Source organism: Hevea brasiliensis, chromosome 9, assembly GCF_030052815.1.
Source record: "Hevea brasiliensis isolate MT/VB/25A 57/8 chromosome 9, ASM3005281v1, whole genome shotgun sequence".
NCBI lineage: Eukaryota > Viridiplantae > Streptophyta > Magnoliopsida > Malpighiales > Euphorbiaceae > Hevea > Hevea brasiliensis.
Window position 1 is genome coordinate 14,866,904 of NC_079501.1, and position 24,913 is coordinate 14,891,816.

At 33.6% G+C, this 24,913-nt stretch overlaps 4 protein-coding genes across 8 annotated transcripts; all 4 read right to left on the reverse strand.

Moving 5' to 3' along the window:
* Window positions 1-7,139: 7,139 nt before the first annotated feature.
* On the reverse strand, window positions 7,140-10,268 carry LOC110672819 (WUSCHEL-related homeobox 13). Its single transcript, XM_021835708.2, has 3 exons — window positions 9,800-10,268; window positions 8,306-8,740; window positions 7,140-7,508 (listed from the first exon to the last, which is right to left on the reverse strand). The coding sequence occupies exons 1-3, from the start codon at window positions 10,038-10,040 to the stop codon at window positions 7,423-7,425; spliced, it is 762 nt and encodes a 253-aa protein (XP_021691400.2). The 5' UTR covers window positions 10,041-10,268; the 3' UTR covers window positions 7,140-7,422.
* Window positions 10,269-12,510: 2,242 nt separating this feature from the next.
* On the reverse strand, window positions 12,511-17,227 carry LOC110672821 (disease resistance-like protein DSC1). 4 transcript variants are annotated; one of them, XM_058153089.1, is made up of 5 exons: window positions 17,137-17,227; window positions 16,526-17,031; window positions 14,980-16,070; window positions 14,551-14,847; window positions 12,511-14,460 (listed from the first exon to the last, which is right to left on the reverse strand). In XM_058153089.1, the coding sequence occupies exon 5, from the start codon at window positions 13,687-13,689 to the stop codon at window positions 12,661-12,663; it is 1,029 nt and encodes a 342-aa protein (XP_058009072.1). In that variant the 5' UTR covers window positions 13,690-14,460; window positions 14,551-14,847; window positions 14,980-16,070; window positions 16,526-17,031; window positions 17,137-17,227; the 3' UTR covers window positions 12,511-12,660. The 4 variants fall into 4 exon arrangements, with proteins under 4 accessions (XP_058009072.1, XP_058009071.1, XP_058009073.1 ...); XM_058153088.1 differs by having other exon boundaries at window positions 16,526-17,213; XM_058153090.1 differs by having other exon boundaries at window positions 12,511-14,847; window positions 16,526-17,213.
* Window positions 13,969-15,425, reverse strand: LOC131182814 (disease resistance protein RUN1-like). Its single transcript, XM_058152128.1, has 2 exons — window positions 15,176-15,425; window positions 13,969-14,078 (listed from the first exon to the last, which is right to left on the reverse strand). The coding sequence occupies exons 1-2, from the start codon at window positions 15,423-15,425 to the stop codon at window positions 13,969-13,971; spliced, it is 360 nt and encodes a 119-aa protein (XP_058008111.1).
* Window positions 17,228-18,537: 1,310 nt separating the features above from the next.
* LOC110672858 (uncharacterized) lies at window positions 18,538-24,468 on the reverse strand. Of its 2 annotated transcripts, XM_021835759.2 has the most exons (7): window positions 23,872-24,234; window positions 23,604-23,760; window positions 22,481-22,684; window positions 21,814-21,890; window positions 20,005-21,720; window positions 19,756-19,924; window positions 18,538-19,378 (listed from the first exon to the last, which is right to left on the reverse strand). In XM_021835759.2, the coding sequence occupies exons 3-7, from the start codon at window positions 22,560-22,562 to the stop codon at window positions 18,744-18,746; spliced, it is 2,679 nt and encodes an 892-aa protein (XP_021691451.2). In that variant the 5' UTR covers window positions 22,563-22,684; window positions 23,604-23,760; window positions 23,872-24,234; the 3' UTR covers window positions 18,538-18,743. The 2 variants fall into 2 exon arrangements, with proteins under 2 accessions (XP_021691451.2, XP_058009074.1); XM_058153091.1 differs by having other exon boundaries at window positions 23,604-24,468.
* Between the last annotated feature and the right edge of the window lie 445 nt (window positions 24,469-24,913).

Here is a 24,913-nt window from a genome sequence, read left to right on the forward strand (position 1 = left end):
GCCTTCCATTTTAGTGCATTCTGTCTAGCATTGGTAAATTAACCATATCTTGGTCTACACAACTCAGAATGACCTGCAATTTTGCCCCGCGTGCAATAAGACATAGACCTACAAGTTTATAGTTTGGAGCGAAACCCGAAAATCGAGGGAACTAGGTCGTCCGACTAGGTCAAAATAGTACACCGAAATCCGATAAATTGCAATAAAATGCAATACACTTGGAAATGAAATTGGAAACATATACCAACACTAAATGGCTATAAAATGTGATATATTGGTAATATTGGAATTGACTCACTTATAGTGCATCAAGGGTCAACATTATAAGTTGACTAATTAAATGAATTGAAGGGAATAGTACCAAGAAAATTTAGATATTGGATTTTATGGTTGGAAACAAATTCATTGAGTACTGAAACACTTTAAATTATGTGTTTCAGTTGATAAAGATATTGAGAAGCATAAAGAATATTGAGTCAAGACCTAGGAGCGACTAGGAGCGACTCAAATCAGGTTTGTGCACAACTAGTTTTTAACTGATTTTGTTCTGAATATTTCATATGATTAAATGACATGTTTTTCTTATGTATTATGTTTAACAAGCATTGGATGTAATTCAATGATTATTGAAATTGTTATAGTATGTATGAATTTAGCTTTGTAAAATGGTGTTTTCACAAGTATTAAGCATTGTTGTGGATTGAATAAATTATGTTTTAGAAAATTGTGATAGAACATGTTTTGAATTGTGATGGGCAATTTGCATGGAAAAATGCAAATTTATGATTTGAATTGTGATGAGCATAAAAATTATTGGATATTAGAATTGACTTTGAATCGAATTGTATTATGATTTATGCTCACTAAAAGGATTGTGATATTGTTTTATATCTCACTATAGATGCTTGACTAGGTTATTACCCGTCTCTCTTATTTGTTGAGAATACAATGGAGTTAGTTGTGTTTTGATTACCATGATACATGCACAGGCTTAGATTCTCCTCTTATTAGAGGTTAGATCTAAGTTTATATGTTATTGCCCTTTCGGAAGTTTCATTATTGTGATGTATACTGTGCACGATGATTCGACCTTCCTGACCATAGGGAGTTAGAATCTGATTCGACCTCTCGGACCATAGGGAGTTAGAATCACCCCGAAGATGGCCCTTTCGGATTAGTCTTGCATAGTTAGTGAGATAAAGAATGGTTTTTGAGATAAAGAATGATTTTTGAGATAAAGAATAATTTTTGAATAGTAAAGAATTTTGATTTCAAATGGAATTTATGTATAATTGATTTTATTGGAATTAATCTTTATTTCCATAAATTGTTGGAATTACCTTAAATGTTTAGTTGTGATTTGATAAATTGAAATTCGTGATCAAAGTCATTTTATACAAATGATGTATATTATTGGCAATGAATATTTTGAGTTTTGGAATTTGATGAGTATTCAGATTTCTAAATTATTTGCTGTAAATTTTATCAATGTTTATTGTACTATGTTTTAAATTATAGTTGTGCACCACTGAGTTCACCACTCAGCGATAGCTTTATATGTTGTCGCAGGTGAAAAGAGCGTAGAGCAGTTGAGTAAGCTTCTTTGAAGACACATTCAGATCAGCTCCAGGTATATCATAGGTATACCCATGTACATAGGTTTTGATGTATGCATATGATAATATGTATGAAAATTATTTGAATAGTTGTATAAAAACTCTTGTAAAATATTTTGGTATATAATTAAATGTAAATTATTATAAATGTAAATTTGAGATTTCGTTTACCTGAATAATTTTGTAATATTAATTTTGAGTCTTGTAATCAATGAAATATTTCTTTTATGATGAGATTGGTTTGAAAATAAATTGATTTGATTATTGAGATTTGAATGGGAGATAAAATGAAGTTTATTGGAGTTGTATTTGAGAAAACATATTGGGAGTGTTTTCCTTTTCAGGTTTGAAGAACTGTTTTCTCAAAATACAGCCTGCCACTCTGCCAAAATTTTGAAAAATTTTTATAATACCAGATTTTAATCGATGATTTAAATTTCACAAAAATTAATTTAAAATCCCTTGTAGTATATTTAATGGGTTATTGATAGGCGAAGTACAGTAATTCATTAGGTGTACTACGGGATCATGTTACATCTTACAAAGGAGTAGGGTGTGACAGAGAGACAGGTTAGAACTCAACAAAAAATCTCCTGTAGCCTGGAAAATAGATGAACAGGAGTGAGTGTTCGATACAGAGAGTAAAATATCAATTTTAACCATAATCTCTATAGCTATCTAAAGCTAATGCACCCTGTGGAGTGAAATGCAACATCGTCATAATTTTCATATCATAACAGCAAAAAGGTAATTTGGAGCACTCACACATTCGATAATGTCAAACAATACATATATGGGAGCTGATCCCCTATACAACCCTCTTGATCCAACCTCTGCCAGCGAAGATCTCAAGCTGGACTTTCGCTTAATAAACCAAATACGGGGTCCCAGTGAATCTCTCAAGCCGTGTCTACCTCGAAGGACCGGGTCCCAGTGAAGATCTCAAGCCGTGTCTACCCGTCCTATCCATATCCAACACCATACCACACGTACGCCAACGCACACACACTGCTTCAAATTACCACAAACAACATCCATGGCAATCCATCAATTAAGAATACAATATAAAATGTGCCTAGTATTTAACTACATAGATATATACATATAAGTGATGCATGAGCATACCTGAACATCTAATAATATTGAAATTATAATTAAAATTAATATTCTACTCACAGACTCAACCGAAGTCACTGTGGTGGCTGAGCGGAGGAGGAAGGCTGTCCCGACTCACCTGATAATTTTATTACAATTATTTAATACATTTTACTCAATACAAACTGAGAAAATACCAAAGATGTCCTAAGTCGTATCGAAAATCTGGCAGTCTCTCCTACACCTAGGACCTACCTAACCTGCAAAAGGGCTTAAAACACACTTCAATATCCACAAATCATACACCCATAACTCAATCACATCACACAGCCCCTCCTTGGCCCATCCAAACAGTCATCAATCATAATATGAAAAATTATAATTTAGTTCTTATAATTGACCCTTTTGCAAAAACTACCCAAATAAATTCTAAAAATTCTAAAACTTTGCTCTGCAGTCCTTAACAATATTACTAAGCTAATGCAAAAAGAATCATAATTTTCTGAGCTACCACGAATATTTTATGGATTTTTAATCCAATTCAAGCACTAGACAATTAAGAAAAAGTAAGGTTCGGGTTTACCTATGCCGATTCCGATCTCGGGAACGCGCTCAGGACGTCTGACAACGGTGGGGTAGCTAAAATCTCGACCCAATTCCTAGACTTTTTCGGTAGCCTGTCTGTCTGGTCGGAAATTCATAGACAGGGCAACTATCGAATTTCTGCGAATTGAAGGTACCTACACGAAGCCCACAACACGGGGGTTAGTATATAATTTTTACGAAATTTTCTAAGCTCATTTAGTGCTCGGAAAAACACTACAAAGTTTCGTGGGACCTATCGAAAAACGATGTAGGAAAATTTTGAAATTTATATTGCTGCGAAGCTCTCGACGAGTGGAGCGCTCTGGTATTCTCGGTTTTCTCGTGGGGTTCACGGTTTGCGAGAAATCTAGCCCAAAAGTCAAAATGGGCTAAAACTTCCCGGATTAAAATTGAGCAAACCGCTTGATGGATTTTGGTGTTCTTGGTGTCTATGGAAAGCTTTCGAGGTGTAGATGTGTTTTGACACAAGACCCGATCCGATCGGTGGCTGGATCGGCCGGATTTTGGCCGAGAAGGTGAAGCGTTGCAATTGCGCAGGGGAGGACTTTGCACGTTGTTTCCGACCGCCTAGAGCGCCGGTCAGCGATGAGGAATGGCTGGGGCGGTGCGCCGGCGAGGTGGGAAGGCGGCGGCAACGGCGGCGGCGGCGTGGAGAGGAGGGAGGAGAGAGAAAATGGGAGAGAGAGGAAGAGCGACAGGAACGTGCGGGGAGAAGAAAAAAGAAGAAGAAGACCGGTCCGATTCAATCGGTTCGATCCGGTTCGGTCCGGTTCGATTCGTTCGGTCTGATTCATGATACAAAATTTTAAATTTTTACTCTGCCTTGGGATAAAAAACGAGGCTAAAAAATTTTTCGAAAAAATTCTAGAAAACTCAGAAAAATTCGTAGAGTCCAAATATATTTTTAGTTTCGCCTCGTGGTCTTTAAATTAATTTTTTAAAAATAATCAAATTTTTATATTTTTGAAAAATCGAGTCCGATTTCTAAGATCCGAAAAATTTTAAATAATTTTCTAAAATTTAAATAAAATAAAATATTAATATTTATCCACAAGAAAATAAATTTAAAAATTAGGAGTGTTACAAATTTCATATATTTTAATTAAAATTTTACATTTATTAATAATTTATATTTTAAAAATTTATTAATTTTATAAAATATTTCAATTTTATTTTATATAAAAATTTATAAATATTATTATAAAAAATATATTTTATATTTAATTAAATATTTATATAAATGAATTCGAATAATATATACTTGTAAAACTTAAACTCAACTTGAGCCCGTTACGAGTATTAAATTTCAAATTCAAATCCGTCTTAAACATGATTATATACTATCCAAATCCATCATATTAAAGATCAATCAAATCGAGCACCTGTAAATATTGAACTGTTGACATTTCTCTTTATAATATTATATTTCATTTTATATCACAATAAATATATATATATATATATATATATTACCGCATATTATTAATTTAATTCCAAATAATGTAGTTTACATAAAATAAATGCATTAATATTAATTATCGAGAAAAATGTGTTAAGTGTCATTCACTTTTCTAGCTAACATTCACGCTCTGCCTCGTCACTCTCACTGTACGTGTATACTGGATCCCAAATCCACCTAGGACCCGCCATTTTTTATTCTTTGTCAGGTTTTGAAAAGAAAGAGAAGTTGAGCGTCTGCGGATTCTGAGGAAAACGTTGACGTTCTAGACGATATTCCCCTTCTCAGGCTAGCAATGGCAATGTAGTTTCATTATTCGTTTGCATTTTTTTGGAGAGCAATTTTTTTCAATAATTAAGCATTTGCGGGTAAATGTACGGCAAGTGCTTCAATTGTTTTTAGCCACTTAATGGGATTTATTAAGCCCTTGCCGGTGGCTGTTAGTAATTTGATGCTTTCCGGGATTATTCTACTCGACAAGAGTGGTCGAACAGCTAATCTTTAACAGCTTGGATCCTGGTGCTACCATGGTAATAAATAATTCTACGTCATATAAGGCAGAGCAGTTTCCTCTTTATTTCTAAGTATTGGGTACATTTTGGTCCTGGAAATATCGTCTGCATTTGCCACCAAGTAGTTGTTTTATGAGAATGACGATTATTTGTTGCCTCAGGTGTCAGTCTATGTGGTTGTTTGTCACCTGCTCTGTTAAAGTAGTGGATGATGGTCAGTAGTGATTCTTTCCGAGGTTAAAGCAGCATTGTGTGTATCTACTATGGTTAGTAATTGATGCTGTGACTCGTATGCTGTTGGTCCACGTTGGTTGGTTTGGATAAGGAATCTGTGCTAAATATTTGGCACCCGCGGATGTGTTTAACTGCCTCCAAACTTCCATCTGGGCGTCTGGGCGTAAGGGTTGTGTTGTCCTACGCTAGTTTGAGTTTGAGATAAAGTATTTGGTATCTCTCGCAGATGTGCTTGCAGGATGTGGTATCTCTCGGAATGGATTGGTGTTGTTGGAAGAAAGACATGGTACTCGCTTTGTCACTCGTTTATTTGTCAGTGTTTTGTCCTCGTTGATACATATAGATTAATTTTCAAACATTTATTTATGTACATTATGGAGCACGGCTATGTGTTGCCATTTTAAGAATTTAATTTCATAAATATACCTGTGAGAAAACATGCTTAATGCTTGGAATATCCTCAAATACGAATTGCAAATTATTTTTGTAAATTGAAATGTTGAACTTAGTAAGATGTGTTTAGACTCATAAAATCTTCAAAAATACTGATTGTAAAAAAAAGAGGTCAAAGTATTTATGTCCTCCATGATCCACATAATTCACAAAGGACTAGAGGATTTGCTGAAATAATGTTAGATTCATAGGTTGCTCATGAAAAATAGGAAAGGAGTTTACCTTTGGAGTTCAGGCAAAAGATCCTACTTTTTTAGTTGTGCAACATTTCCTTAAAAATGCTTCAAATTTTGATCCATTTTACTTGGCAAATTGTATTACTAAATATAAGCATATTTGAAGCTCATTTTCAGTAACAAAATTATGCTCCTCAACATAAATATATTAAACACAAACCAAATAAGATTATAATACACTACAGGTCTGTCTAGGGCTACGCACGGTTCTTGGGAAACCGAACCAAATAGAAAAATCATACCGAACCGACAGGAACCGCACTGAACAGAATTTATTTTGATAGTTTAATTCGATTTTGATTTTTCACTAAAAACCCAATCAGAATCATATCGAAACAAGAACCGAATTTATATATATACTTTTCTATATTTTTTTAGATGTATTATATGTTTTCAATATAATTATATATACTTATGTATGTCTATATAATTATGAACTAAATACAACATAATATTATATTTCATTTTTCTATATTTTCTTAATAATTGTAGTCATAAATATATTAAATTACATTATCATTTTTAATTATAAATAAACTATTATCTTATATTAATATATACATATATATTAATTCTTAATTATATTTATATTTTATAGTTAAATATTATATAATTAATAAACAGTTAAAATGTATATTATATGATATAATTATATTATTATATTATATAATATATTTAAACATAAATTATATATGCATCTTATAATTAAATATTATATAACTTAGGTATAGCTAAAAGATATATTATATGATATATTATATATTAATAACTCAATTCAAAACTTAAATGTTAATTCAAGTATGACTTTTTAAAGAAACAATTATATAAAATTATTTTAAGATTCGAGAACTGAACTAAAATCGTACCGAACCGAATCAGAATCGAAGAACCTAGAACTTTACCGATCGGAATCGAAACAACGAAGAACTGAATTGAAATCGTACTGAAATTTCCATTCTATTCCGGTTCTTAGGCAAACTCCAAATCGAACCGGAACCGAACACCCTTAGGTCTGTCCATTCTCCAACTTACAACAATCATCAAAACTATAACCGACTCTGCTACACTTTAACATGGTATAATCTAATAAAGAGTATAAATTGTCTTTTGTTCTCATTGTTAAGAGAACAAACTATCTTAGAAAGCCATGACTTCCCAGTAAGATAAAAATTTGTCAAACAAATTATTAGAATCAGCAGAGAAAATAAGTGTTATCCTGCCATGCCATAGTCCTCTGCCTGATCGTAATGAATGTAGCTTCCCAGCACTTCCATCTTTCCTGGTAGATGGTCATCTCCTGCATCAATTGATTTGGTAACAAACAAAAGCAACAATTCAGAATTAATATTTACCATATTCACAACCAGACCAAGTCAATTTAAAAGAACATGCAGTATTCATCCAAATCTAATAACTAAATCTCGTAGATGTCATTATACATCATTATCAATGACTTCTTTTAAAATGTAAAGGACATTTAAAAAGAATGTAGCTCTGTGTATTTTTCTACAAATAATTAACACACCAGTACTATTCAAGCGTAGTCTAATTGTTGTTGAATATACAGCATTACTCCATCAAGAAGTCATTGAACTTTCAAAAAGCAATTGTATACACTATACAATAAAAAGTTCAGATATGGTGAGGGCGCTAAAATAATAAGAGAAAGGCCCGAAGTAGAGGCAACAGGGAAGGATAAGCCATCCATGGTTTCAGCAGAAAGAATATTTTATGAAAGCAGAAGAGGATTGCAGAAAGTCAACCTAAGCTGGCCTAGGTTACTATAGTCAGTAAAAGAAAATGGAAATTTTGGTATCCGTATGGTTTACAGGTATCATTCATTGTTAGCCAAAAAAGATATGACCTGAATGCGTCAGAACTTAATCAAAAGGCAACTATATTATTCTTTCACAATGCATTAATGGTGTTCTGAAACTGCTAACTTTCCAATTTTATTTGTTAAAGTTTCACTGATTTTTCTTATCTGTTTTTATGACCATGTCTATATTGTTCCATAACATTAAAAAAGTATGTTGCTAGGTTGTATGCATGTTCAACAAAAAAAAAAATGAACAAGTTAAAAAAAATACATACTTTGATTTGGTAAAACACCCAAGAAATGCAGTTCAGAGTTTATCTCGGTGCTCTGGAAACACGAATCATCAGGCCTTGGATGGATTTGTTGAGAGTGAAATATTTCTGGTTTTGTCTTTTCATTCAGTGAGTCAACTTCTGTTTCCACTTCTGATTCAGCATTGTTAGATGACGCAACCAATTGTTTTCTTTTTGATCGTGCACGCCTGTTTTGGAACCAATTATACACATTTGATTCAGAGATTTGTCCATGTTGGCTTAGTTTGGTGGTTATCTCTTTAATCTTTTGCTTGCTTGGAGTTCCATTCCCCATATCAAAGATTCGCTCCAGAATTTGAAGCTGCAAAGGTGTCGGAGTCCACCTCTGTCTTGCAGTAATTTTGTGTCCACCAGAAGCCATTAATGGATCACAGTACAGATTTCCCAGCCTGCCTCCTGCATTCGTGAGGGTAATAAAGTCAAGATGATCTTTAACATATATCCTAGAAACATAATCACTCGTCTCTTCCACTAAATTAAACTAGCAAAGGATCATGGAGTGATATATGTTGGGATTCCAACTTTCAGCATCATCCCATACATTCATCAATCTGGATTTAAAGCATTTGGTGAGACTGGGAAAACAACTGATGTTAAAACCATGTTAGCTTGAAAAATATATAGCACATGACATTTTGGTGAAATGGAGTTTAGATTTCATAAATAATTTCCTTCCATCCACGTGGAAAAGATTTGACATTGTGTTCTAGCATGAATTGAATGCTGAAAACAGAATAGGGCTGATCTTCATTGTTCCCATTGACCTTTCAATGGGAAAAGCCATGAAAGAAGTTTAAAACAGCTAGAATTAGGAATACCAAAAACTGTAAGCAAAATTTTTCAAACATAAAATATAGTCTAATCTTCTTTGACAAACACAATTACAGAGCACTTTGCGGTTCAACGCTGAGACTGCAGCTCAACTCCCATAAGAAGTGATAAAATAAAATCAAACAAAATATATATCCAAATCTCAATTGTACAGCTACAGCATGTAGAGGTCACTTCTAGTAAATTGATAACAAATCCCAGCAAATGGAGGCAAACAAACTATCCAAATGCTAAGATTGAGGAAGCTTGGCCAGTTTTTAAGGTCTACCTGAACCCAATTGCACAAAAAAAGAACATAATTCAAATGGTACGCAAGTACACTGAAGCAACAAATCAGAGAGGCAGCTCAAAAGTTTCCAACTATATACAGACATGTACAAATTCAAAAGTAAAGATGAAATGAAACCCTAAAATGTAGAGTATTACTTCAGTGGAAAATGACAAACCCTTACACAAAAAAACCCATAAATGAACCAAAGAAAGCTGATCAAACCTTAAATTCCCCAACAGAGTCAACAGAGAGACACACAGAGAGGCACACATGAGTTTGTTATTTACATTTGTACCAAAATTAAACTACCATGACAGAGACAGAGATATATAGAGAGCGAGAGGGGTTAAGACCTGCAAGATCTTGCTGGGCAGAGAGGGTCTTGTGCATCTCAACGAGCTGCTCACAAATGGTGGCATAAACAACAATTTGCTTCCTAAGAGTTTCAAGTTGCTCATCAGTCATGACCTTAATGTACAGCATTCCATTATTTCCATTGACACTCGTGATATTATTCCCATTTCTATTTTCTCTCTGATTCTGATTTTCTTGCTGTTGATATTGATTTTCTTGATTATTTTCCCAGTCCATCATTCTTCCTCACTCAAACAACCATTAGACAAGAACCCGCTTCTCCTCTCTCTCTTTCTCACACACACAAGCACACAGAAACAAAGAAAGCAAGAGAAAAGAAAAAGAAAAGAAAATAATGAGCAGTAGAGAATGCGAAAGAACAGACAAAAGCTATGGAGAAAGAACGTGAGAATTGCACTGCTGATGGTGGTCTGGTCAAAAATATCCTCCTCGGCGTACTTTAGCATCTCCGTGCATCTCGTTTTCGTTTCTCAATGTCTAGCGGCGATAATTGTGTAAATGATTTTATTTTTTTTTTTTTTGAAAGGGTTGAAAATAAAATAAAAATAAAAATATTTTTAATAAATTTCTACTTTGAAAAAATAAAATAAAATTTTTTTAAAAAAATAAAACTAGTTTAATAGAAATGTCTGACATTTTGTTGATTCCAACTTATTTTTATATTTTATGTTTTTCTTGCAATTCTATTGTTAATTTATTTTTTAAATTAAAAAGAAAAAAAATGGAGCAGTGTATAGCAGATCCCAAAAAATACAGTAGCTGAGACAGTCGACACCAAAGCCAATGAAAACATTCTCCAACTGAAGAGAAAAATAATAAAATAATAAAACATTCTCATTTTTTTATAATCGCTTAAAGCTTAATTATGCTTATATATTTATTAAAAAATTTTAATTTAATTTATTTTTATTTTTTTAATTTAATTCTTAATTTTTAATTTTAATTTAATTTAATTTAAAAATTAAAAAATTTAAGAAATTAAACTTCATAATTTTTAAGTTTAAATCCAAAAATCAAAAAAATTTATCACAATTATAAAATTTAACTTCTCATTTTTTTTATTTAAATTAAAAAATTATAAAATTTAGCTTATAAATTTTAATTTTTTAATTAAATTAAATTTAAATTTAAATTTTTAAACTAAATTAGATAAAAGGTTAAAAATTGATTAAATTTAATTCATAAGGGTTAAATTAAAGATTTTGCCTCTATAATTATAAAAATTAGAATTTTTTAAATACACAATTACATAAATGTTACACAATTATAATTCCATATTTTTTTTTTGTAAATTTATAAACTAAATACATTAATTACATGCACATTTCACTAAATTTATCACATAATCACACAAATTCAAACATAGCTCACTTCATAAAAACTTATATATAAACATATAATTTTTTTATTGCACAAGTATCTTAATTTAATAGATTTCTGTTTATACTAAATCGACTTGTTGAGGGATAAAATATTTTTAATTAGTATCTACTTTATTAAAATAATTGATCTCATTTAATAAATAATAGTGTCAAACCACTCATTAGTAAGAGATAAAATCATCTTCATCAAGAGCTTGAAAATGTATGATCTAGGAAGAGCAAGGAAGGCCGACACCAAATATATTTATAAATTACATGCATGCGTGTAGATGAGATTAACTGTACTTGAAGCATGATCCATGACTATGGTGGGTATTGTCTTGTCTGCATTCACACCTTCAAGGTTAATTGCATATATCTTTATTCATTGTTTAGCTTTGTTAATATCTTGTTTATCTTTTATTTTTAGATGGACATTAATTTGAAAGGGCTATGTGTAACTTTACCATCGCCATCACCATTTGGCTCAAAGATGTGAGGCGACAACAAATGCAGGTCATTTTTATTTCATTAATTTCAACATTTTCTTTTTAATTTAGAATTTCATTTCTATTTTAAGTTTCTATTTTTTATTGTGTTTATTAGTCATATATCTACTCCGGAAAATGTTGAATTTAAGGAGTCTTAGAGTAAACTGTTCATTAACACAAGTCCAATCTTCTTTTTCAATGTCAATAATAATGCTAATCATGTGTAATTGGATATCACTTCCTCTTAAGACTGAAGCGGCCGAGGAAATAGTCCAAAACATGCAAATCCAGGCTTCAATATCACTATCCTTGTGGGAGTCGAACATTTATCTAGTTTCTTATCTGGAATTATGGAGTTCTGATTGTTTCATGATTGAAATTATTGAATTAGAATGTAATTTTATAAAAATTTTGCAATTTAATTTTTTGTTTTCTTTCTATTTATACTTCTTTTTCTTGAAGAAAAGATTCTTTCCGTTCAATTAGGAATAGTTCCACCTTTGTGTCTATGACGCAAGCCTGCTCTTTCTTTCATCGTTTCTACAGGATTATCACTTGTCAATGGTATTGATTACTAATTTTTGCTTCTTCAGTTCTCTTGGGCAAGCACCAGACCAAGATTACAACCTTTCAACATTCCTTGAGCTTGGCAGCTTATTGCCACGCTTCAAATTCTTTTTTGAGCTTCTGCATTTCCTCCTCTTGAGGATGTTCTGAGGGCCTTGATTTTCCAAACAAGCTATTTTACAAGGAAGAAGCTTTTCTAAACATACTTTTCATTCGGCCAAACAAGTATAGATTTTATTTTAGAGGATGATCTAGAGCTCCTATTCAAGCTCACTATAAATCCAACAACTTGAATATATAATAATTTACGATTGCCAGAGGCAAATGAGAATCCATTCGCTTTGGTTAGGTTTAAGCAACAATAAGACAGCCAGAAATTTTGAATGCCTAGATTGGCCTTGAAAGCAAATAGGCAAAATTTCAGCAAATGATATCACACACAAAGGCGTTGCACTGTAATCTTTTAAGTGCTGGTTCCCGCACTCCTTCCTGCAGATTTTCATATCCGGCAAACAGTAAGTGGATACCACACTTAATCACATCACATCTGTGTATGCGCCTTTCATTCCTATGAATAGGGTGGAATTCAAATAAGGCCTTGTAAGAAGGGCTTGCAGACCTGTACATACTTGAATCATAACACAGAAATGTATGTTCTGATTGAAGGGGCAGTTCGACCTCTTTCATGTTAACTCGATTAAACCCGCAGTAAGAATTGCGCACACACCTACGTCCAGACTTGGTTATGAAATGACAGCGACATTTAATGTCGAAAACACAAGAATCACAACCATAGCACACAACAACTGCACAGAAAGCAAAACCCATGAACATCCTTCTGTCGCAATGTCGCAAATCTGTCAACAATAATGACGACCCAATATTTTGGCAACTGAACCAAAGTGGGATTTCCTCTCCAGGGATACAGAAATTAGCTAGATTTCCAAATGAAACTTGTTCATCAGATATCTCCTCATCGTACTTGCAGAACTCTTCTGATTCCAGAGTTTCATCTGATTCCTCACCATAAGTTCCTGTAGCATGAAAAATAAGGTTTTGTAGTACCTGAAAGAGAGAAAAACAGCGAGGGGTAAAGCCACAGACCTGACCAACCAGAGATGTAGCCATGCATTGAATTCTTAGCCGAGCGTCATCCATAATCTTACTGCACGCACTCTGATCCAATTTCATGCAATTACAAAAATCAAACCACTCCAGAACAGCTCTATACTTTTTCTGACCTTCTGTGAATAACCCAGCTAGTGATCTCAGAGATATGCAGCCCCGCACATCTAAATGTTCCAGACCTGGTGGAAGTTCTGGTAAATGTTGAATTCTCTTGCAATCTCTTAGAACAAGTACAGCCAACTTAGGAAGTTGTTTGATACTTGCAGGTAGGATCTCAAAATTATTCCCACTTAAATGCCCACTTAAATGCAACTCTATCATTGATGCTAAAGAGCCCAGGTCATCGGGAATTTGAAATATACCACAATTATTCAGAACTAATTTACTCAGAGAGGTCAAACCTGTGAAAGAACACAATTCCAATTCCTGGCATCCACTACAATCAACATATTCAAGTTGGCTCAACTGACTGATGGAGGATGGCAGTCTTCTAATACCACTTTTAACTGCATAAAATCTCTTCAAACATTTAAGGTTCCCAAAGTTCTCTGGAAAGCCAATGAGGTTTACACAACTACTGATTATCAGGACTTCAAGAGACTACAGCTTGCAGATACTGTCTGGAAGCGTTACCAGTTGTGAGCATCCCTCAAGGTAAAGCAGCTGGAGATGTTTCAATTCACCAATGCTGTCTGGGAGACTCTCAAGCCCTGTGCAAGAATCCAACCACAGTTATTGAAGCTGAGAGCAAAATCCGATTGATGAGGGCACTAGATCTATTCTAGTTCCACTTAATACTAGCCGTTTTAAATTCCGTGATATCTCTGGAAAGTCTCTGATTTTTGAGCAATTCCTGCGACACAAAACTTCAAGATTTGTGGAAGGAATGCTTGGAAGACTACGGAGTTCTTTGCAGTCATTTAAATTCAAAAAAGTAAGCTTCCTCAGATATTGAATAGATTGCGGAACCTTAACCAAACTTATACAACTTTCGAGATTTAGAACCTCAAGATTTGGGGCTCTAGATAAGTCTGGAAATTCAATTAGATCCAAGCAATAGCTTAAGTTAATGAATTTCAACTTATCAAGAGGCTGTAATTAAAAGAAAATGTAAGAAAAAAATTAGTACACGTGAGAATTAAGAGGTACCCTATGTTTTATTATTAAGAGAATAAGATATACCTCAACTCCACTCCAAAGTTGTTTTATTCGACTATTAGGCATATGTAGTTGAACAAGATTTCGAGGACAAAAATTCGATGGCAAAGATTGCAATGGTTATTCATCCCAATGGAGAATTCTTAAGCTTCCAGGAAGATAATCAAGGCCCTCAGGAATGTCTATTATGCTTTTTTCTGTCCAATGATTATAAAATTTAAGAAGTTGAAGATTATGCATCCTTGCAAAGGTCGCAGAACTTAATTCCAAATCTTTAATTCTGGACATATCTAGTGAAATGCCTTTAATTTTTGGGGTCCCCTGAGATCCAAGGAAAAAAAAAAAAAAACATAAACAATAGAAACCAACAAAAGAAAAAGAATGTACGATATGTGAAGAGCAAAATAAAAAAAAATAATAAAAAAAAAGAAAGAAGATGAGTTTAGCTCTTACCAAATTATTTTTCAACACATGACATATATCTTCATGATTCCACAATCTAGTGCGTTCTTCAAGGAGTTGACTTTCCTGACAAACAATATTTTTACCCATTTGCTCCATCAAATCATGCATCTCTAACCTGCCATCCTCAACATTTATGATAGATTTATCATGAGACTATCTATTCCAGCTTTTGTAAAAAACCCACAAGCATCCAACACATCATCTACATAATTGCTATCTTCACCAGTGAAAAAACATGCAATGTGAAGAAAGATTTTCTTTTTGGTTTCATCTAGACCATCATAACTTATCCTTAAAACTTTCTGAATTTCATTGTTACCAGTATTTTGTAGTTCTCCCAATGCACTTTCCCATACTTCTGTTTTCTTTCCAAATAGATGGGAACCTAAAACTCTAAGAGCTAATGGAAGTCCTTGAGCATAGCTTACCACCATTTTTGATAGCTCCAATTACCCTTTCATAGGATGAATTTGCTTGAAGGCATGCAGGCTAAAGAGCTTGAGAGCTTCACAATCAGTCAACTTCTTGACCTCACATATGCATCCCTCAGTACAACCATTCTTAAGCACTTGTCTATCCCTGCTTGTTACAATGATTTGACTTCCTGGACCAAGAAGATTACACCCTCTTACAAAATAATCTGATTGCTCTGAACTTCTTATGTCATCAAGCACAATAAGCACTTTTTTTCCTCTGAAGCCTTCTCCTAATAGAAGAGTTTATCGAGTAGGGTGTACCTACATTTAACTTTTCTTCCCCCAATATATTACAAATAATTTCATCTCGTAAATAGAATGGCTGACAAGTTTCTAATCTTTTGCCAACATTGGAACAAAACATCGACCATCAAATTCAGCAGAGATGTGACAAAATACTTCGTCAACAAGAGTTGTTTTACCAATACCAACCATTCCCCAAATGCCTATCACATTGGATGATTCTTTACCTAACAACGACACAATTTCCTTAACTTTTGAATCAATTCCAATAAATCCATTGTCATGAGAATCACTTGGATGCAAATCATTTAATTTCTTCCAAATGTCATTCACAATTCATCAACTAATTCGGCTTCAGATCTGATAGATAGATAGATAGATAAATAAATAAAAGCAAAAGTCAAGTTAAAAACTTAAAAAAAAAAAATTTAATGATAATATGCTTGTTTTATGTTAAAGCTTTTACAATATCAACTACAAATATTATAAAATCCATCACAATTGAAACCCGCATTCAAATTTTCTTTTCTCAAATTCTAATTTATATGTCCAAGAAATCTCGAGAATTATGGTTAGGGGCCCCAAAGACATCTCTTATCAAATAACAAAATTTTATGAGATAAATTTTTGCAAACAAATTATAATTTAATAATTAAACCTTAAATTTAAAACTTTTCTCTAGGATTTTTCACTTATAATATTTAATTATCTCTATTTTTTAAAAAAATGTATAAGCTTAAACCATTAAATCAACATTATAACATGTTAAACTATGAGTGAAAAGAATTGAATTCAGAAATTCAAAACAAACTTACCTATTCCGCGAATCCCACGCTCCAATCTGGGCTATTTCCGTTAAAGCTTTGCTCCAGCCCTCAACCATGGCTAAGTAGTTCCTGAATTTTTCTCTATGCTTATCAAAAGCTACTCTACAGCTCCCTCTCTGCTCTCGAACGTCTGTTGGATCCACTTCGTAAAAAACCGGTAAAACTATCTGTCTCCTCGCTTGATAGCATTCCGATATCTTTGCAAGCTCTTCCAAACACGATGAAGAATCAGCATAGTATTCCGAGAAAATGGGCACTAAAATTCTTGATTGTTCAATAATTTCCAAAAGGGTTGGTGACATCTCGACTACTCTGTCAAGATATCTACCCATGAAGGTACGGATTCTTTTCTTGTCAAGGCAGTATAAAGATGATCTACGAATTTGTTTCGGATGTTGCCTCTAAAACTAATGAAAACATCATCCTTATACTCAGGAGCAGTCACCTGACGAGGGGCGGAAGAAGTGGAAGCCATAGAAAGTGATAACAAAAGGCTTCCGTAAACAGATTATAGACTGTGAATAGCAGAATTGCAGGACTATCAAAGGAAACAATTAATATAAATAAAAGAAATTAGGGAATCCAAAACGGGCACTTACAAACACAAGGTTTTCTTTCGCTCGTAGCAGATGATCATTTCGCAGAGGAACAAAAGCGAGACCCAAGACATGAATGGTTGGCCCAAAAAGTAAGCTTCATCCCTTTCGACAGAGTATAAGCTTTAACTTGTGCTTCAAGCTTGAGACCGCTGGGCCTCTTGACTTGAGAGCTCCAGGCCCCAGGTCTTAAGGTTTGGGCTTCTAGTTTTAAATGACCAAAGCCTTTAATTTTGGACATGTTTTATTTATTTTAAATTAAAAAAATATAACTATTTTATTTATATAAAATAAATATCAAAAATTGAAAATATTATTCATATAAAAATATTAATATTAATTTTAAATTTAGTATTAATATTAATTTTATAAATAAAAATAATCATTAATTAATAAAAACTATTATATCTTCTGGTCATATTTTTCAAAGAGTTATATGTTAAATACAATAAAATGTTATAATTTTAACTTTTAAAAATTAACAGAATTATTCTTTGTAAATTAATAAATAAAAAATTAAAATTAAATTTTTTAAAAAATAAATTTTAGTACATTTTAACAAATAATATAAGCATGGATGTGGTAGATAATGACATTATGAATTATTAACTATTAAATAATAATAAATCTCTTATTTAAAAATAAATATAAAATAAATTATGTATTCTATGAAAAAAAATTATAGGTTTTTAATGCAAAAGTTAAAAAAAAAAAATTTAAAACAAGCTAAGAATTTTAATCTCGAATATGGTAAATTTATGTTGTTAATAATAATAATAATAATAATAATAATAATAATAATAATAATAACAATAAAAGTACTTCAAAATTATGCCCAATAATATCTAATGGATAAGTATAAAATTTACATTAATTATGGTATAAAATTATTATGAAAAAAAAGTATAGATAAAATTAAAAACTAACTAATTGATAGAAAAAGAATAAGAATTACCCACAATTATTTTTACATCAATTTACCTATGATTATTAAACGTGCTTTTAATTGTTACCAGATATCTTTTAAGGTAAAAATTACACAAAGATTAGATTTAATTAAAAACAAATTCTTACTTAATTATAAAAGAAAAATGCGTTTAATAATTACAGTCATTTATCTTGAATTATTATTTAACCCATCAAATATTTAGGCTTTATTTAAACAAAATCATTTAAAAAAATTTAATTCAATTCTCACACAATTATATATTATTTTGGCGTTATTTCTATTTCTTTCAAGATAATTTTTTTAATTAAAAAATAAATATATTTTTTCACTTATTAAATTTTCAAACATGAGAATAGAAATAAAATTTAGACTCCGTTTATTTCACGAAAAATAATTTTATAGAAAATATTTTTCATATATTTGGGACACTTAACAAAATTGGCGAATAGAAAATATTTTCTAATCCGGCAATCACCTATAGAGCAAGAAAACCTGGCAATTCCCAAGTTTAGGATATAGCCATGTCAATCATTCCTACACTTGCCTCCATATTTACTCCCACTCACCAAATAATTTCATTGCTTTCAGTCTATTATGTCTAACAAGCGACCTGCTGATCATAAAAATGGCCAGTGAGAAAAATTTACTAATTCAACCACAATTACAAATGAATATCGTTCACCATTTCCTCTATTAGATCTCCCACGATCAGACATTCCATCTGTCTTCCCAATGCATTTACCTCGTCGTCGATCAAGCCGGACCAAGGAGTGGATCCCACATTCCTGGCCACCAAACCATCTAGTGAGTGGTAGGATTTGTCATCTGGGGGATATAAATACATGCGGATCATCTCCCATACACAATCCAATAGTTTCCTTCCTCGTAGAGGTGGCAGCGTGGAGGAACTTATAATCTTTCTTCTGAATCTAGACAAGGTCACAGGAGGTCCAAGTACCGTTGAAAGTGCTTCATTCAATAAGTCATATAACATTTTGTGATTTACCTCCTTCTCATTGTCATCTCTATTACTATTTTGATTATCCCTGGCCAAATTTTTACGAGATTCTTCAACTTTTTCGAACACTGAGTTAGTGATAGGCTTTGCAAGTGGATCCCATCTTGAAAAACATTTATCACATGATCCATCATACAATCCGGAAGCAACAAGCAAATTCCTTATGTATGCTTCTAGCTTATCCTCCAAATCAACCGCTATGAACTCACTAGGCTCCTGTTCAATTGTCGAGTCTTCTGGCTCATTTGACTCGAGTCGACTTAGTTGCCTCCTCAACTCTGCATAATCAACAAATAGGAACAGCTAGCTATCAGGAAAAATATGTTTCATTTCAGCTTAGCAATTTACTGAGTTGTAAATCAAGTGTACTAATTTTCAAAATAAATAAACTTAGTGTCTCAGTCTGAACATACTAATTACAAGAACTTCAAATGAATCCAAAAACTATGACAAGCAGCTAAGACTCTACAGTATGTTATTGAGGCATAACATGAGTATAAAACACGGGACAAAACAATGTAAATTATGTGCAAAACAGATAGTTCATCAAAGTCTACAATTGTTTGCCAAAATCAAGTCACAGAAAACTCAGGAGTTTATAATAAATTCATGCATACACCATCAATTGAAAGGAAGAAATCAGTTGTTTCGATACCATTCAGATTAGAGCTGATCTCTTTAAAAACCTGTGGCATTGCACTATCTTCCCTGGGAGTGACATCAGATGTTGATACTGGGCTAAGATAATCCAATGGCCTCCAGAACTCTTCTTGACCACTGCTGCACACAGATGCAGGGCTTGGAGGCACCTCAGTTGAGTTCTCCTAAGACCACACAATCGAAGATAAGTCGACTGGACAACAAAAGGAGATAGAAAATAATGAAATAAAGAATTGAATAGTACCATAACATGTTTTTCACCAAAATTCCTAATAACCGTTGGTCCGCTCATGATATCCTTTACATAATCCTGTTCAGAACCTTGTGATTCCACCATTGATTGAAGCTTTTTCCCAAATAGCCTTCCCCTAAGAGATAAACTGTACCTGAAGTTAGAAACTTTTTCTTTGATGTTAAATCTTTCTTTCTTCAGTTTTTTCAACTCCATTGTCACATTTTCAAGAGATTCATGCTTCCTCCTGATATGAGCACCAGTTAAAATGTGGCGGTCCTCAAGAAGAAGCTTACCAAATGATGTTCCTGATGCAGGAGCCGATAAAGACCTAATTAGGTTCCTAGGAGACAATTCTCTATGAAGCACTCCATCATCATCTCCATGCCTGAAAGATCTAGTTTGCATTTCTTGGTCATCTTTCACAATTTCCCAGTAGCTCGGCAAAATTCCAGCTTGTGAGTTATCTCCTAATTCTTCTAGCCTGATTTTCTCATTATCTAAAAGAGATGACCCAGAGCTGCCACTAACAACTAAAGGAACATCCAGAGAATGTGTTTCTCTCTTGAGAACATTCCTCAGTCTCTCTGACAAGAATCTCCTGGTATCCCTGTTGATGAACTCAGGAGAACCTAGTCCATTGAACTGAATCTCACTTCTATATGATCGTGTTGATTCTGATCGGAGCAGATTCATTCCAAGGTCCTGTGTAACACTTTCTCTGACATGCTTTGCTATATGCCGAGCAATTTGTTTTGGATCTGATGGCTTTTCACTAAAAGGGGTCTCAATTCCTCTTCCTCTAACTACAGAACCCCTTTTAAGTGATTTCCCTTGCAGTTCACATTTCAGCCTTTCCTTTACCTCCTCTAGGAAATCTCCTATACTACCTCTGTCCTCTAAAGTACTGGAGGAACTAGTCCAAGACTCTTCAAGGTCACAAATTCTATCAGGACCAGGCTTCAAGATCACTATCCTTGTGGGAGCAGAAGATTTATCCATTTTCTGCTCATAATTTATCAAGGAGTGCTCATAGTTTCTATTTGTGCTTCTGTTTCTTGAAGAAAAGGATTCCTTCTGTTCAGCTGGAAAGCGTTCCAGCCTATGTCTATGATGCCAATTAACTTTTTCCCGTGACCTTGCTTTTAATGCAGGACCCTTATATTCTATAGGCTTTTTACTTGTTGACATTACAGAATTTGCATTGAGTACCATTTTCTGCTTGTTGGTGTTTTCCTGAGCAAGCAACGGACCAGGATTGCTGCCAAGCTCTGCAACCTTTGAACATTCCTCAAACCTGGCTGCTTGCCATGCTTCAAATTCTTTTTTGAACTTCTGTAGTTCCTCATCTTGAGGATGTTCTCGAGACCTTGGTTTTCCAAACTTCTGGCCATTACTCCATCTGTCAACATCTCTACCTTTACTAGGGTAAAGTGAATCAAATTCCATATGCCTGGAAGAATTTGAATTGGAAGAGATATGATCAACTGAGCTCCATTCATTTTTCTCCCTTTTCAGGTGCTTTGTTACCATGCCTCCTTTCTTTTTATTAACTGGCTGAACTACAGATGCCGCATCTAATGGTAACATGTCCACACCCATCAGCCGGGCCACAATGCTTGGTGCATTTTTCCTGGTGTTAGATTGTTTGGAAATTTCCTCATTAATCAACCTCTTCATTGAAGCCTCATTTGGATAACAGCTCTTTTCAGACCAGTCTTCTTCAACCTGATGAGGGTGACACAAAACTTGTAGCCAAATTTATATGAATGCATTAGAAAAAGAAAATGAGATCTAAGGTATGTGATTCAGAATAATTACCAGTATATCCCCTGCTACACAACAGCTCTCAGAAGTTTCCACCTGCAGCTCCAAGCTATTTCGAGGAGCTTCTAATCCTGCAGAGTAGTTAAATGCGCATTATTTAACAAACTGGATAGAAAATATAATTAGTTGGCATAATTTCAGTTAATAACTCATCTAATTGTGCAAGAAATTTGCTTTATTCCTGAAACGTGGAGCAATTGTCTAAGCCTGGCACCTATTAGCTCTTAGCTCTAAAGGCACAAGGAATCAACAACTTGCAGACTAAGAAGTCCAAGATTGTCTTGGTAAGCATCAAAGGAATCAAAGGAGCGTCTCCTCTCCACTCAAATTTGGCGTACCTTAGTCAAATCCAAGCAGTAAGTTAAAATTTCTGTTTTACTGCCTACAAAACTTTGTTTTGCCATCATCGAACTCTGACTATAACAATTTAGTCCAAATTCTGTGTAAGAATCAACCAAGTAGACATCAAGGAGACGCCCAGGTTTCATAGCTCATAGTATGACAACCCTGAAACCACTAAACGAGAAAGAATCGCCCATTTGGCAGCAAGGGGGCTATCATGGTGTCTTTATGATTCAGAATTGAAAGATAGTTAACAAATTGGTGTTGCTCACTCTTCCCATATGCATGCAAGAAAATGATAATTGATAATTATACTTACCATCAACATGTCGCTTACGTGCAAGAATTTTCCTAGCCATGCGGCCCTGATTGAAGTCAAAAAAATGAAAAAATCCTCCCATGCAAGGTAAAATGGTCTACCAAAAACCTGTCATTTCCTCAGCAATGCATCTGCTTCAACCCATTAAAGCCAAAACCAAAATGATTTAATCCAATTAATATCAATACCACGCACTTTTACAACCTGCAAGGCCAACAACAATTTATCCCGATATCAGAAGCAAAAGAAAATAGAAGGAAAACCTGAATAAACTAAGATCCGCAGGTCAATCTGCAAAATATTATGGTTAAAAGTCTCATCAAGGATCAAGAACAATGATTTTTTTAACAACTTGATTTGCAGATGATAACCTCTAATTTGTATGTATTTTAGGTTTAGACTTCTCTTTCACCTTGAGCCAATTGATAGAGAATTCGCCATAAAATTAGGGAAATTAAGAATTAGCTCAGCACCCTAAAAAATTCTGAGGTTTAAACAAAATGGGAAATTCTTGAATTCATTTGCAGCAATTGTTGAGTCTTAAGTTCCAAGAAAATTTCATGCAGACATTCATGGGTAAGCCAATTTTACTTCGAACAGCGGAAGATTGAAAGAACTTTATACCACGAAAAGATCCAGAAAGAACTGAATACAATCAAAAGATCTAAATTGTTGTCTTTGCCATTTGAATTATGTAATTTCAGAAACTCAAACTCAGTCTGAATTCTTGACAAAGAATCAGAACGTATGCAGGCATATGATCTCAAAAGAAAATTCTTGAGAATAGAACAGAGCAAGTTCTTTATATTCTATAAAATGCCCATTAAAAACAGAGCAAAGCATCAATGCTCTGTTTTTGCAAGTTGAGAAAAACTTTAGAGAACAATAGAGTGAAATTCCTAATATTTCTAATTGGAAAAAAGACCAAAACCTGCACTTAATGGCTCAGTTGCGGTCACTTTCAATTATTATCTTCACAGTTTCATAAAAAAAGGCAACAGACATGAAAATAAAGAAATTTGAAACTTTAATTTCCTTTTTCTGTTCCTGTACAGTAGCTTCAAGCAGCCAAACAAGAAAAACCCAAAATACCAAAACATAAAAGAAGCATCTTCCAACGTACCTTTGAGAGAAATGGCAACAACCCAAATGCATCTCAAGAAGAAAGTGTTGAAACACCAAGTAAAAACCTGTTTCTTGGACACAGAATTACCAAGAAACGAAGTGGTAAGCGGAGAGGCAGAGGATCTTGGTTAATGAACAGAAACAGGAGCGAGAGTCTGAAAGGAGAAGAAGAAAAGTGAAAATTTCAAAGATGAAAATTGTGTAATGAAACAGGAGACCAAAAGAAGATAATAATTAAGAATTAAGAAGAATAACGATGATGATACAGGGAGAAGGCAATTGCCATTGCCTGGAATAAATGACCAGAAAGCGAAACTTCCATATGATATTTTCACTACTTTATTCTGTAATTATAGCTTTCTTTTTATATATATTATTGTTGTATTGACTGAAATATTTATTTGCATAACCCATTTTTACACTGTAATTATTGGGTTTGGATAGATCACAACTCTCACAACCTTGACTTTAGACTGGTGGCTTAGGTTGTCTTAATCTTCTAGTAGACATGTCAGTGAATAATGATGTGCTAGCTTAGTACAACAAAAATTCACTAAAACAATAAATGAAACACAAGGGTCGTAATTACAACTGGAAAGTTTTAAGGGGGGATTTGGTACGAGTCTGGTAACTTATTTGCTTCTTATATAAGAAGGGGGGAAAATTCCACAGATGAATTGAAAAGGAAAGAGAAGACTGAGAAAGAGAAAAAAAAATTGAAAGATGTGGTTGGATGGCAGTAACGAACAGCTCATGGGACAGTTGCTTGTGCGCAAGCACGACTCCTCCATTTGGCGCCACATTAAACGGGCACAAAAATGCCTGTCGCTGGCTCATGCATATGTGTGCTCGCCATCTGCTTATCTTTTTGAGTTTTGAGATCCGCAAAGAATGTGTCAGGTCTGGAGACTTTATTCTTTATTTCTGAATTCAGAGCCGCTGTTTTTGGCCTATTTCTCCAGCTTCCTCAGCCATTGTTTTGACCCCATAAAGGGAAAAAATAGAAAAACCCAAAAATTAATATGAAAAGATAAAAATTCTAACAATTAAACAATATTGACCCATATTAACGGTAATAATATATGATTGCAGCCAGCTGCACATGGCTGTTGTGTTGAAATCTCCTTTCCTTCGTTGAATACATATTCCATTTTCAACCAAATGCTTAATTAGTTTTTTGTCTGCAATTTGACATTGTTGATACTTGCAAGAAAACATCTTTGTATTTGTGGCATAAAAAAAAATGTATGTTTTCCGACTACTTTGTTTTGACATGTCAAAATTGCTGATCATCTTGATAAAATAATA

What these genes read in the sequence shown, in the direction of transcription:
- LOC110672821 (XM_058153089.1), bottom strand. Translation starts at nt 13,689, where the DNA reads ATGATAGAGTTGCATTTAAGTGGGCATTTAAGTGGGAATAATTTTGAG.
- LOC110672819 (XM_021835708.2), bottom strand. Translation starts at nt 10,040, where the DNA reads ATGATGGACTGGGAAAATAATCAAGAAAATCAATATCAACAGCAAGAA. An exon ending in TGCCCAGCAAGATCTTGCAG is followed by an intron (nt 8,741 to 9,799) that starts GTCTTAACCCCT and finishes TCACGAATGCAG; the next exon opens with GAGGCAGGCTGGGAAATCTG. An exon ending in GGGTGTTTTACCAAATCAAA is followed by an intron (nt 7,509 to 8,305) that starts GTATGTATTTTT and finishes CAATTGATGCAG; the next exon opens with GAGATGACCATCTACCAGGA.
- LOC110672858 (XM_058153091.1), bottom strand. Translation starts at nt 22,562, where the DNA reads ATGGGAGGATTTTTTCATTTTTTTGACTTCAATCAGGGCCGCATGGCT. An exon ending in ACGTAAGCGACATGTTGATG is followed by an intron (nt 21,891 to 22,480) that starts GTAAGTATAATT and finishes ACTACTCTGCAG; the next exon opens with GATTAGAAGCTCCTCGAAAT. An exon ending in TTGGTGAAAAACATGTTATG is followed by an intron (nt 19,925 to 20,004) that starts GTACTATTCAAT and finishes GTGTGGTCTTAG; the next exon opens with GAGAACTCAACTGAGGTGCC.
- LOC131182814 (XM_058152128.1), bottom strand. Translation starts at nt 15,425, where the DNA reads ATGGTGGTAAGCTATGCTCAAGGACTTCCATTAGCTCTTAGAGTTTTA. An exon ending in AGATGATGTGTTGGATGCTT is followed by an intron (nt 14,079 to 15,175) that starts GTGGGTTTTTTA and finishes ATTCTTGCACAG; the next exon opens with GGCTTGAGAGTCTCCCAGAC.